This window comes from Rhopalosiphum padi, chromosome 1, assembly GCF_020882245.1.
Source record: "Rhopalosiphum padi isolate XX-2018 chromosome 1, ASM2088224v1, whole genome shotgun sequence".
Lineage (NCBI taxonomy): Eukaryota > Metazoa > Arthropoda > Insecta > Hemiptera > Aphididae > Rhopalosiphum > Rhopalosiphum padi.
In genome coordinates, this window is record NC_083597.1 from 1149910 (window position 1) to 1165536 (window position 15627).

The 15627-nt window shown below is 25.2% G+C and overlaps 1 protein-coding gene across 1 annotated transcript in view; it reads left to right on the forward strand.

The window, feature by feature from the left end:
• LOC132917368 (tetraspanin-2A) overlaps positions 1–8419 on the forward strand; it is a 159819-nt gene extending 151400 nt beyond the window's left edge. Inside the window, exon 5 of the mRNA XM_060978085.1 lies at positions 8139–8419. Within this exon, the coding sequence (XP_060834068.1) occupies positions 8139–8213 (75 nt within the window). The 3' untranslated portion in view covers positions 8214–8419. The remainder of the gene's footprint in view (positions 1–8138) is intronic.
• The last annotated feature ends 7208 nt before the right edge of the window (positions 8420–15627 follow it).

Sequence of the window (15627 nt, forward strand, 5' to 3'; positions counted from 1 at the left end):
TGAGCGAGAGAGAGAATTCAGAAGATATAGAGAACCTAGCTGAATGAGATAATACAGTATTGTAAAACCGAAAAATTTTCGCAATTAGATGTACACACGTATATATTATAAAATAATCATTTTTTTCTTTTACACGAAGTTTTAATCATTTGTTCAAATGCATACATTTTCAATATATTTACTGAAATACTTTAGGTATTGTTTGCGTATAATATGGCGTTTTAATATCGATGGAAATGTAATAGAAACTATCTACCTATAATATATTTCAAACAAAATGTATTGAACGTCAAATTATCATATAAAATAGCAGTTCAATATACAATATAGCTATCTATCTATTTTGTTTAAAAGTGTTTTACAGGACATGATTGAAAATTATAATAATATCGATCATTCAATTTTAATTAGTCAAATAATCACGTAATGTAAATTATTCATTAAAAAAATAACTAATCAAATATAAAAACTAATTTATTAATCAATATGTATGTAAACATATATATATATTTTATTTATTATTTACTAACTATTTTGGCATATTTATCTGTTAATTTAAATTTAAATTTAATGAAGAATATCATATTAATTAACTACCTATAATATAAATACAATAAACATACTAAAAATGAATTTCGAATTCAATTGTCAATAAAAATGAATATTTCATTAAATTCGATACAATCACTCATATAACTTAACACCTACCTTTTATTAATTTAATTTAATTTTTTTTTTTTGAAATTCAATAGTTGAAAAAAACATACTGAACACTGAATATTATATAAACCTTCCTATTTCTGTTATATTTACTTCAAACTATCATTTGTATATATTATTTCAATTACATTTATACATATAATATATATATTTTCAAACAACGAACTATTGGTAAAGTTTGAAAGCACACAAATGTCATATATATCGTATAGTATTATTTTAAATATTTGTTTTACAAACAAACTCTGTTACATATTATACAAAGCTAACGTGTACATGTAAACACTACTTATACATAATATTTATGTATACACTTTTCGACTGAATAATAATAAAAACTAATGTATTTAGTATACTTACTAAATTTTGTACATTTTACAAACCTAAAATGAACAACCATTGTGAATCTACTTAATATTCAAGTAAAATTTTAAAACATAATAATATATTAGTATATTTTGTAACAAATTAATATTATTTTGTTCATATAAAGTACAGTATAAAGTATATGCTATATTGTAATAATTATAAGTTTTATAACAATTTATTTAATTTTTTTTTAAGTGTAGGTATTATGATAGCATTCTTAGGAGGATAGAATTACTTAAAAAGAGCATCAATCTATTAAAAACTGAATTCAAATGTAAATACAATAAACAAAATACTATAACAATTTCATAGTAACCTTAATTTGATAAAATTTTATCTCAACAATAATTGTATAACTTAATTTAGAAAGTAAATCCTGGAGATTTAAAATATTCCAACAAACAATATATTTTGTCTAAAATAAACTTTTCTGCAAGTATATAATACTAGCTAAATTACCCGTCGCTGCAGGGTTATAGTAAACAGTTAAGATTGTTGAATAATTATTTATATAAATGATTATAAAAAATGTATATATCATTACAATAATATGTTATTAATGTTTAGGAAAACATAAAATGGATAGTGATTTAATTTCATAAGTTTTAATAACATTTATATATATTATATGCAAGACATTTGCATACGTGAAAATTGCAAATATTTCATCTAAAACAAACAAATGAAAATTTCATTGAATTTCTGTATTATTATTACGGAATTTCTGTATACACTATATTCATTATATCTTTTTTGTTACTTGGTATTATTTGTATTTTTAATTTTTCAAAAGATCTAACTTTGCACGTGACAACATAAAGTTGACCATGACTAAATATTACAGGTTGGGGTAAATACAACTCCACTTTATCCAATGCGTGACCCTGTGTTTTGTTTGTTGTCCATAGCAAAAGCTTTTCTTATCAATAATTGACGTCTAGTAATGATACAACAACGCAGTAATACTTCAGTAGACGTTCATAGCCTCATAGGAGTAGCGGTGGTTGTAAAGATGTATGTGTGTGCACGGCAATAAACGTGCATTGCTACACGAAAAACTAAATATTTCCAAGAACTATTTAATTGATACATTGTTAAACTTTTCTCATTAGATAATTCATCTGTTCACTGAGTACTTACGTTTGGAAAAAAAATCATAAAAATCAGTTCAATATTAGAACTTTATATATAGCTGTCCAAAGAAATCGCCTCACGTTTTAATAATAATATATAAAAATACGTTCATTTTTACTTATTATTATTTTATCTTTCAACATTTAGTTAGCTTAGGCAGTTAAATTTCCAACCCATTTTATTTTTTATTTATTTTGCCTATTTATATAATAAATCTAAGTTTTACAAAAATATATACTTAAAGAGTAGGAAATAGCTTAAAACAACGTCAAACTTTGTCAAATAATTTCGTACAAAGATTGATAATTATTTAAAATTTAAAAAATAGATTAATCTCATTAATAATTTTCATAGAATTTTTATGATTAAAATTAACCAGGTAATATTATTTTTATTTTTTATATCTTTTTATCATACATTTCAAATATAGTATATACATTTTTATGCTCAAGATATATTGTATCGGGACTAACCATATGGGGATGGTAAGTTATTTATGGACTCTTGTGTATTTCTCTGTTTGTCCCGATAACCTCCTTTATCCCAGCAAATAGTTTATTTTATGCAAATTAACCGTCAACGCAGAAAAATTCACATCTCACCTGTTTCAAGGTCCTGTATAAAAATATCTTCGGAATGGCCACAGAATCCAATGCCTTTATACCCACCCGCTCGTCATTACTTAAGTCCATAAGTTGCGGTCCGTCGAATGTTTCAAGTGTTTCGAAAAAATCGACTACGCATTGCGTAGGTACCAAAATTTATAGCTTTAAATAAAAACGTCTGTACGGTGCGCAAAAAAGTCTCACTTATATATATATATATATGTATATAGGTATGTTTCTTTTTACCCAACACTTCTACTATACTACAACTACTACTACTTCCATCACCGCTACACTACTGCCACTGTTACTCCTACACTGTGTGTGCCCATCAACCCAGCAAACTAAATAATTTATATCCATTTTATATATAAAAGTATTGGAAAGGGTAGTATGAAGTAGTAGCGAAGGTACAGGGTAGTGTATAATATTTCATCACGACAACTGTAAATGTTTTTTTTTCTCCCAACCAACCCACCACCGACCGTCACTCCTTACTCCTCGGCGTATCGAATCCTTATGACTACGATAACCGTAGTAGGTCTCCATTTTATACGATTTATGTTTAAAAAGTCGGAAAGGAAATTAATGTTATTAAAGAAATGACAAGGCGGCAGCTGGAGAATAAATTTGATACGCCGCACACGGCACGCCATCCGTAATATTATTGAGATATTTTCACATAGAAATGTTCACGTTGTTTTTTTTTAATGTGAATTTTCCAAGGCTCCTATAAAATACTATGCTCTTTTCCTGTGACCAATCCAACCTTTCAACTCTTCCACCAGTAATCTAATGAGTTATCATTTTATCTTAAATTACGTGAGACCTTTATAAATTAGTAATAATTTTGTATACAATATATGCATATAATATGAGCAATATCACCTTATAATTTATTTATTTTTTTTTTAGAAAATACATTAATAAAAGCGTTTAATTTCATTTAGACTGATTTTAAATTTTACATAATTTATTTATTTTTATCAAAGATATAATTTTTAATTTTATTCTCTCAGTTTTAAGTGAATTTAAATTAAAATATCAAAATTATATAAAGTATATTACCTAGTAGTACCTAGAAATTTATAAATAAATATTTTATTTAATACATCAATAATTGGTTATAAATAATATTTTTGTATTATTATTATTTATTTAGTTGGTTTAAACCATAATAATTATTTTCTCTTTATTATTAAATGAAAAAAATCGGTTTTTTTAATCGCGGAAAATAAAATTATCGGATATGTCACTCAATATTGCAATAGTTATAAACAGGCGTCTTTTTATATACAGTTTATAATGATCTTTTCAGATTAATCAATTTACTTATAAATTAATAGATTAAATAAAAAAATAATTAAATTATAGCATTGTATTAAAAAAAAAAAAAATATATACAAATACATAGATTTAAATTTTCTATGTATAATATATTGTATATATTTACAATTGATAGAATATGTAAATTATATAACGTATGTACAAGACTTCTTAATAAAACATAAGAGAAGATGAAGCATCCATTGACAGTACTTTCAATTTATGAACTTAGGAGAAGTAAGTTGTTATTAATTATTTAAAAGATTACGTGGTTATTTACATTTGAGACGGAAAGGGTCGTCAAGTTATGTACTTCAGAAGTATTTGGATATAAAGAAGTTGTTAATAAATTGATTATAGCGATTGGAAGCAAGTTGAATATTTTTGGTATGTCGAAGTGTAGAGTATGATTACTGCCGTATCAGGTAGCATTAGAAATAAACGGAGAGACATTGTTTGAAACGCTTGAAGTTTACTTAGGTTTGAATTTTTTGAGATTCCCTAGAATTAGAAGCTTACGTGTCTTTGAGAGACGAAATATTAATTTGTAAATTAGTTTAATGTTATTTAGAGAGATTTTGGATCGGAGTAGTAGACTTGGTTTATGGAGTCTGTGGTTAAGGGATGTTTTTTTTTAATTTTGTTTATTGGCTTCAACATCTAAGGTCATTATACTGTAATAATATTACATTAAGGGATGTTTTTTTTTTATATAATGTATTTTGCCTAGTCTAATATTTTGTCGAAAAATAGACCTAGGTATTGAATAGTATTATCCATGAGAATTATTTGGTCATCAAGGTGAACACAAGGAATATTTTTAGGTTTGAGGGTAAGAGCGATATGGGTGGATTTGCTTTTGTTGATTTTAATTTTTCGTGAAATGAACCATTCTTTTAGATAAGTTAGTCTTGGAGGTTGTTTGAGGCAAAGATTATATCATATAGTTAAATTAAGTTATGGCTGTATTATCGGCTAAAGTAAATTGGGTAGTATTATTTGACTACGGTATGTCTGCTTCATATAATATATTGTAGAGATTCGGGGAAAGGATACTGTCTGCTTTTACAGGATGTGAGTTTAAAATTTCTTCTTTACATCTTTTACAAATTTTCGACTTGATAAAAACGATTTGAGAAATAATGATGTGAGTAAGAATAAAAGTTTGAACATTAGCCTTTCATTCCACATGTGTTCTTTGCCATTGACTGTAGGGTCGACGCTTCTCTGTAATGAGTTGAGTCATGTGTGAAGACAAAACATTGATTGGGTAAGTGGTGGAAGGGTTTATTTTGGATCATAGTTGAGATAAATAATTGAACCGCAGTATCTAAGTTAAGTGGGGTTTTTATGGATATGTTGAGTATGATGTGGTTTTATTGAAATTTTTTTCAGTCTGTTTTACCTGGAGTAATAATATCTGTTTAGTTTTTCGTAATAGTTGGAATGTTGTTTAAAATAAGAATTATTTGTGTATGATAGGGGGAGAGCTTAGAAATATTGGTAATGCTGTAATTTGTATGACTAGGTAGAGTAGTGATGAAGAAATCGAATTATATTATATGAATTTAAAATATAATTTGATTGTTATGTGATAAGAATACTACGGTATACTGATATAGGTATTGTGGAATACATAACTACCCATTATATTTTATATTATATTTTTTTTTCTATTTCACTTTAAGCAAAAATATTTGTGTTTAGTTGATGATTCCTTAATTCCTCATTATATATCAAAATTAATAATTTACACTTTATTATGTTGATTGTCAGTAGGTACAAAAGAAATCCATAAAATAGATTATTCCATTCCATATAATATATGCTTTTAACATTGTCATAAATATTTATTTCGTTTCTTTCTAATCATAAACTTATAATAAACCCACAAAAATAATAGAATTTTAAAGTAGGTATATATTATTTTAAACTTATATCATTGCAACAATACAAAAAAAATATACAAATATAATTTTGATAAAAAGTTAATGTGCGAGTATGATATTTTTATAACATCGTTGAAATATTCATTAAATATTCCTGATTAATTATAAGCTGTAAATTATTAGAATTATTAGTGTTGATGATAATATTATTAGTTCAATCTTAAATATATATTATATTACAATATGTTATTGTATATCCATAAACAAAATTCTTAATGATGAAACTTTTGATTTACTTTATTCCTAACCAGTGGCGACGCAGGTGTCAGGGAGATATGACACCCCCCTTATAAATAAGTATCTGTTCAAATTATGAAACAAGGACTAAAAAAAAAAAAGGTCAATTCGTGCATATAATTATGATATGACACTTCCCTTAAAAAAATCTTGCGTACGCCACTGTTCCTAACTGTTTATTTGTATATTGATATTTTCGATATAATTTTATTTATTGTTGTATTATACGTATTATGTTGTGAACTAAAATTTGATAATGTATAATACAAAAAAAAATAAAATTAATTAATTAATTTAAGTATTTTATAATTCAATTGGTTATTGAAAATATATTATATATTAGTAAACTAATATTGCCTGTAATATTTTACAATTAAATTTTGATAAAAATATATCTTAAACAATGTTTTAAGTTTTAAAGATGCAACTATATACAAATAACATCAAGCATTATTCTTGAAATATTTTGTGTTAATTTAAGAACTGATATATATAATAATAGTGTAATAAAATTAACGTTATATTCATTAAAAAAAAAAAAACTGTAAAATAGTTTGTAAAATTATTTCTTCTCGTATACAACAAACAAATTCCACTATAGAAAAAAAATAAAAATTAATACGAAATAAATACAATAAACAGAATATAAATTAAAAATAATAAACTTATGATGAGGAGGAGGGGGTGAAAAGTTAAAAAGATTACTAAATTCATAAAATAAATATTTCGTTTCGCTTAAATTTGCATAATTTACAAAAAACTAAAGATAAAGCTATTTATAACGTTCGTTCTTTTTATATTATATTATTTCTATAAACTACAAAAAAAAAAAATATATATATAAGAAATAAAAAGAAACGAAAACACAGGAGACGAGATGAAGGTAAAAAGTTAAATCTGCCATTTTTCTCTCCAATGCTAATTTAAATAATTAAAATTATTTTTCTTGTACACACCTCTACTGCCACTGACTCGCCATTCCAATATTTCTGGTGCAAAAATATTTTTTTTCTTTAATGAAAAGAAAATCTTATTATTTAGCAGGTTCAATCTTCAAAACTATTAGCAAAGACAATTTGGTTTATTTGATTACGAAATGCTTCTCGTCAGATAATGTGGACTTGTGATTTATCGTGATTATTTAATGTCTAACGACTAATATTAAAATAACCAATCGAATACACCACCCTCTATACTAAATAAACTATAGATTTGACTTGTTAACATACATTTAGTTAAATTTAATTTTTAACTTGTATGATTTAGCCACATGATGAGATTAAAATTCAACTAGTAACTATGTGATGAATGAATAATTTCTAAAATAGTATAATATAGAAATCATATTTTGTTTTTAAAAGTAAAAATAAAAATACATTGATTTCTGCTTTTAGAATTGAATAATATTATAGAATCTTATTTAATATTTTGATACAAAACTCTAAATACTTTTAGCTGTATCTGATTTAGTAGGTAGTTTAGAATGATGGTGTTTGCTGTACCAAGTGATAAAAAATAATTAAATTGGATAAAATTAGCCTTTAATCTTCATGATTTTATTTTTTACAAATGCATTATGCAAGATGACCGACTGTTCACATTAAGCAGTTGTTACAAGAGCGAAAAAAAACAATTTATTCTTAAGATCTCTTTTAATTAAATTATTATTAAAAAATGTAATGGTATTCAATTTTTAACATCGATGAATATCTTATATTATGATGTATTTAATATTTGGGTTTGTTTAGTTTTGCAAATAAAATAGTGTTACTAATGTTAAGACCTGTATATGTTTCAGATGCTCATATCCGTTCTGAGTCTTATTTTAGTCAAGGCTTTGCAAAAGGAAGAAAAATTCAACTACAACCGATGATAGAAGATCATTAATTTGTTATTTTTATTTTCACATACAGAAATCATGCCATTACAATAAAAAGAAAACTTTCATAGAACGATCAATTAAACAAACATAATTTTATTCTAAGTATTACCTAATGTTTTTATTACTTTTTATGCAAATGGATATAATACTACTTCATATTTGCAAAAATAAATCGAATTATTTTCTGTTTTTACGTATATTAAGTATTTTTTTTTTTTTTAATAACTTTAAATAGCAGCGTATAATAATTAAATATTTTCAAAGCATTATATTGTCTGTATATTCGTAAATGTTTACAGATATTTTATTGCTTATATTTTACAAAATCTAATGAATAATATTTAAAGCAATCAAACGAAGAGATAGAAAAAACCTTTATAACCTATATAGTATATTATATAAATAAAAAAAAAATTTAAAAAATATATAGTTTGATTATCCTAACAAGTTACAAAGTATTGAAATACAAAAATAACCCATATGAAAAAAAGTTATACTACCACAGCGTTATAACGAAATAATCAGACCAATATTATTTTATTATTCTTGTATGAAACAAAATGTACTTGATTTATATACACTATGCATTTTGTGATTTATTGTATTATTACATGGATAAGTCTGCGTAGTCATCTATGGGTACCGACTTTCTACAGCCGTGTTTCATAAAAAAAAAAATAAAGCATTTTTATAATTCACATAAAGTCAGGTTTTTATTTGTCAGATTTGGTACGAGTGACGCCTCTATATTGTGATTGCCTTCTGTATATTGCATCGGTACATGGCTGGGGGTGGCACACTTACAAGTCCATCAAATTCCTCTGACGCGACGCGCGTACGTTTACTTTTTTGCCCCTCTCAGATAACTACTGGAACTCGTTTCGGCGTAATGGAATCGTGGTATTACACACTTTTGCCTCAGGAAAATCTGGGTATTTAAGGCCCTATTATTGTCACTATCCGGATTCCAATGCCCTCCTAGTGTCGACCAATCGAACATACGAAAAGCAATCCTACAAAAACGAAATTTCCACATGATCACCTCTGGAAAAGCCAATATCTCAGACGAAAGAACAATACTAATTTCCGGTCCAATATTGTCGCCTATGCCATTTTGTGTGTGTGAGTGTATGTTGGTGAGTGGTGTGTTTTTGTCAGCTGAGAATTCCTGCGACGCCCATGCGGAAAACGACGATAATACATTATATGTATAATATATACGACAACGAATGCACATCACGTGAGCATGTTATTTAGTTGTGGTCGACGATATTATTTCCAACATAGATTAGCACATCTCATTATTTTGTGATTATATCAAATAATGTGTTAATATAAGTGCGTGTAGCATTAACTGAACAAACTATTAAATGCACCTAAACAAATATTATCATAAGAACCTAAAGCTACCGAAATACGAACCGAAATTTCTTGTTAATCCTTAAAAAGGAAAACACGGGATTACTGGTCCTTGTCGATGTGCAATGTACTTACATTTCGACCCTGATTTGCATGAAAAACATTTTCAAACATTTACTGCCACTCGTCTCAGCGTCAATGGCTGCGCCGTAGAAAAATATTTTACTTGTGTATAACATCCCTAGGTATAATACTATGATATATATATATATATGTACTCATAAACATATTTGTCAATTTGGAGTTATCATCTATTCAATCGTCTTAAACATTTTCGTGGTTATGATGATAAAACGTTTTATTAAACTTATATTGTTCTAATGATCTAATAACATTATTATACTCCATCATTAAACTTTACATGTAATACAAATATCTAACTACATGATATACTTTTTATTAAAGATAAGAATTTAAAAAATATATTACTCTTAAGGTATATTTTATTTTGTTTATACTGTAATGAAGTTATAGTAGGTATATTCAAAAACTATATAACGTCTACGTAAATCAAGATAGGTCTATAAGGTATGCATCAAGTTATAATAATTAAGTAATAAATAAATTAAGTATATTTTATAAGTATAAAACCAAATATATATTCATGTTTCAAAATTGAAGTTATATGACGTCTAAACGTTGTATTTGAAATACTCTTATTTTAAATTATATCATTCATTTTAAACGTTTGTATAACCTTGGAAAAATCTACTCAAGATATCAATCTTGTTCTTAATTTAAAGAATATTTTTTAAAATGTATTATATACATATTTTAATCTGATTTTTTACATCGAACTCCTTTTTTTCCATTTGCATTCATTATAATTCAACCTTCCAAACTCATGGGTGGCTTAAGACAATAAAAGATTTCACAAATTGTTATAACAGAAAAATATCAATTATAATAATATTTTAAAATTTCCCAAAGGATGAACCAAAAAAGTTTAGCATTTTTGAAACAATATTTTCAAATTAAAAGCATTTTTAATCAAAAAACCAAAATATGCATTTACAATGCAAATAGTGAATTTATTACATTTTAAGTTAAGCCAATAACGTGTATTATGAAAGTATATAATACACATTTTTCATGTTAGTTCCTATCTAATTGATAAGAATGGTACTACAATATAGAAGTAAAAACAGGATATCACTAATAAAAGAATAATAGTTTATTAAATTGAATTATTTAACAAACAATTTAAAAAATTAAATACGCATACATTCTATGTTTTTTTACGAAAATATTAAATCTTATGAAATAATTTTATATTATATTTCCTTTTAAACAAAATAATACAATATATATTTCATGAGATTTAATAAATTCGTTAAAATATTATAATATTGCCATTAAATGTTGTATAATATAATGTTATATTAATTTTTGTTTTTCCTTATTTTTTATGATACTACACCAGTTATTGCAATGCTCAATGCACTAAATTTTTAGTTTATTATTTCATTTCAAATATTTATTGATTAAAAACAAATATATATGATATATTTATTATTTATATAAAATATACTATCATTATTTTAACTAAGCTGCATCGTTATTATTTGTTCGGAAATAATAATGGCATAATATGATTTACATTACATATTGTTCCGTTAATTTTATTAATTGAAAATTAGATAATATAAAATTTAATCCGCAGGCAGTGAAATTATATTTTCCAATATAACTTGAATATTATAGGGTAATAATAATATATTTTATAATAATTTATTTTTTAAATTACTTGGCTTTTATATTTTTGAAATTATCATTTTGAACTGTTAAAATCAGAGTACCGTTAGTAATAGAATTGATATTGATAGGTACTACTTGAAGAAAAAAAACTTTTATATTAAAAAAATTATTATTAATATTTTAATTTTTTTAAATTTTCAATAATACTTTAAAATTGGCGTTCCTACTTAATCACTTATTTATAAACAATACAATACAAAATATACTTTTTTGGCATATGAAAAATATGATTTTAAAATATTTAATTAGAAACATAAGTTCAAAAACCTAAGTGCATAAACATAAGCATACATATTTTTATATAACTATTCTTTACCGTATTAAATGTTAATGATAATGAAATTGTGGTATAAACAAACTTACACAATCTGAAAATGTATCAAAATAACGTACTTTATCATATCATACTAGATCAAAATACTGATTTAATTTTATTAATTATTTTCTATCATGATCGTAATGGTTTTTGAATTTAATGATACTATAATAGCCAATCATAGTATAAAAAATTAAATACATCGGTAGGGTAGGTATAGTTATTGGAATTTGTAGTAAGCTTTATAATATAATAGAATTTTTAATTTTTTTAATTTTAAATTTTGATAAAAAAATGTTTACACGCTGAAAATATTTTAAAATTGAATACATAATTTCTTATAAGTAAATTTAAAACAATCTAAAAATATTTAACTATGAAGAATTTCCTATAAGTATTTGTAGTTTAACCTTTAACAAAATGTATAAATTATTTTGTAGATTAAAATGCATACAATTTAATTTTAATAGCCAATTTCTGGACATTTAATACAATATTTTATATAATATGTTATAATAGAAATTTATAAGCACCAAATATATTTGCAGATTTATTTTGTTTTAGACTTTTAAATCCCAAATCAAATGAAGTTGGATGCTTATTTAAACAAAAAATAACGATTTTATTTATTTATAAGAAAGTAATTTAAAAAAAATAGTTACATAGGTACTTAATGTCAATGAGATGTATCTGAAACCTACTATATTGCGACTTATTTCGTTTTGTATATTCTTGTATCAACATTCAACATAGTATTTGAAATATTTAATTATATTGTTATATCAATAAGGTTATATTTTAATAATATCATAAGCTATGTCTAAAATTAATTATTTTTGGTGCGTGATATTTAAAATAAATACTATTAAAATCAAACGGGTCTTGTGTTGATACACGTTAAAAACTTTTTATTATTTGTTCTATTGTTAATAGAACATCAAATTGAATACTGCACTGTCGATCAATTAACAAATGGTACCAAAAACACACAAGTATAATATAATAATAAATACTACTAGTTGTAAGTATTTCTGTTCCCTATATATATATAGGTACGTGTACTTATCCCGATGAGCTATTGGTGAGGGTCTTTGTATCGATATTAATCACTATAGTAGTACCAGTGCGCATACATCTAATTGAAGTATTGTCAACCTGAAAATCGGACGTTTTATATATTTTCCGTAAGAGTTGCGTGAGAAATCGTAGCAGCTGTGTGACCGAAAAAGATTGACGCCCGAATTCTTGTTAATCTGGCAACAGGGATGATTTACACGAGTCGCCGACTTTCCACGGAATGAAAACCCCACTACACCACCATTCCATCACCGTTTTACCCACCGTTGACTAGGCCGCCGCTACCACAACCTATGCTGCAACAGTGACGGGTACGGCAGCAGCCATTTCTCGCTTTTCTCCACAGCCAAGGGTGAAAAATCACGTTTTGATCCCAAGCTAGGGATTTGAGACCACACGCAGACGTTTCCTCTCTCCATCTCTCCCCAGGGAGCCTCAAACTGCGAAGCTTAATGACCTCGGAATTAGTGTCGTTTCGGATAAAAACACCCGAAAGCTCGTTATTAATTACGTCATCAAAACCCACTCGAAATGTTACAAGACCTTCTGTGCCCACTTCCTGCCCCACTATTAACAAAAAAAAAAAACATCAAACTAAGAATCTCGTAGACATATATGTACACAATAGACATGTAAGTAGTAAATAATTTCAAGGCCAATTATTTTCGTTCATTCAACCTACATTAAAAATATTTGCGTAAACAAAAATGTATAATGATTTACATTGTACGATAATAACAACAGTCTATTACTGGAATTGAATATTATATATTTTTAACTCTAATTACCGAACATTAAAGTTTAATAATAAAATAAAATATTTTTTAAAAACGGAAACCTAAGGAGTTACATAAATGCTTGTTAATATTCAGGTAAGCGGTTACAATAATGATTGTTTTCTTTTTCTTTTTAGTTGTTCGGTTCTTGGAAATTTTTTCTTTATACATATAAATGTATAATAAAAAAAATATCATAAAAATGAAAGGTATTTGAATGTAACACATTTTGTTTGAAAAATTTAAATGACTTAAACATCTATAATTATAATCGATTTAAACCTCAGTGTTTTTCATATAGAATATATATTACTCAAATGTATTTACTTATTAATTATTCTGTATTGAGTCTGCGAAGTGGAAACTGAAGTCACGTATTAAATTTTTTACCCTGATATGTTTTACACTACAGTCTATGTTTCACTAAACTTATTTAACTTATTTTATTTACAAGCGATAAAAATAACTTACGTTATGAAATTTATATGTAGGTATACACTTTCAAATAATTACTGCTTTTGAAATCGTCATTTATTTCTTGTATAGTAACGTTTTATAGTTGAACACAGTCAATCTAAGTACAGTCGTTCATACAACTATTATAGGTACAGATTGAATAAAACTACATAAAATATAATGATAAGTAATCATTATCATAGGATTACTCTTGAACTCTGTGCTTATTTATACATTTTTACGGTTTTATAGTTTATACAAAAAAAAATGTATAGGTCTATACTCTATGAACTATTTTAGCAATAATTATTACATACGATATGTAACTACATTTCTTGGCCAACCGCAACAATGGCTGGTTGCACCTCTTCCGGAAATAACACCATGGTTATCAAATCATCAGACGACGAAGACATAAAATGGCGTTTCCAATACATTTACCGTGCAATATACTTACCCTAAAAACTGAATAAAACATTACTGACCGAGATCAAGATTTATGACCGGAAATGAACCAACCTCTGATCCATTCAGCGATTTCCGGGCACGTGATCTACAAATCTCACGTTTCGTTTTAAAACCCACCTTTTTCAGATTAATGATCGTTTCAAAATTATATTTCTTTTATTAAATCTAAGACACGCCATACAAAATAGCATAAAAAAACCTAACACCATTTTAAAGTGATAGTATAGGTAATATTATACTTGTAAAAATAATCAGCGATGCATAAACTTCTACGCTATAATATTGTATAATTGTATAATTTAAATAAAATTATTTTCCGATTTTTCTGTTCAGTTAGTTTAAAAAGTTTGCATATATTCATTTCTATGTCTTACATTAACATATAAGTGGCAATAAATCGAAGAAACATGATGCTGCAAAAACGGCAAGAAAATCAGATATTCCAATTAAACAATTTTATTTTTATTTTTATTTTATTTTATTTATTTTAAAAAATCTTTTTATAGATTACTGGGCCAAACAATGTTAATATTAAACCAATAATTAACTGATAAACAATTAAACATGTATATAAATATATATTTTATATATATATATTATATATATATACACATTATGCATATAAAAAAAACAATTAATTAATATAAAAACACCTGTACAAATTATAGTTATAATATATTATCTCTGAAGATATAGTTCTTAAAATATAACCAAAATGTCAGAATAATATAATTGAATAAACACAAGAAACCATAAGTTATGAATTCTATTAGATAAATTACCAGTGGTAAACCAAGGTAAAATTTTGATAAAATTAACATAATATTAAAATACTTAAATTATAAGGTTTAATTAATTTACTAGTTGATTTCATTTAAATACTTTACAAGATTACTATAATTATTATAATATGTGACTATTTATTTTTATATAAATTATAAATATAAGAAAAGCTTAATATGCTTTGAATTGTATTCAGTTTTTAAAATATTTGTCTGAATGAATAACTTGTTATCAACATTTAAAGAAAAAAACTAAAACAAAAATATCTATAAATAACTTTAAAAGGGCTGAAATTATACAAGTAGGAAATGTTAACGCTAATATTTATTTTAAAGATTATAAGTATCTATAT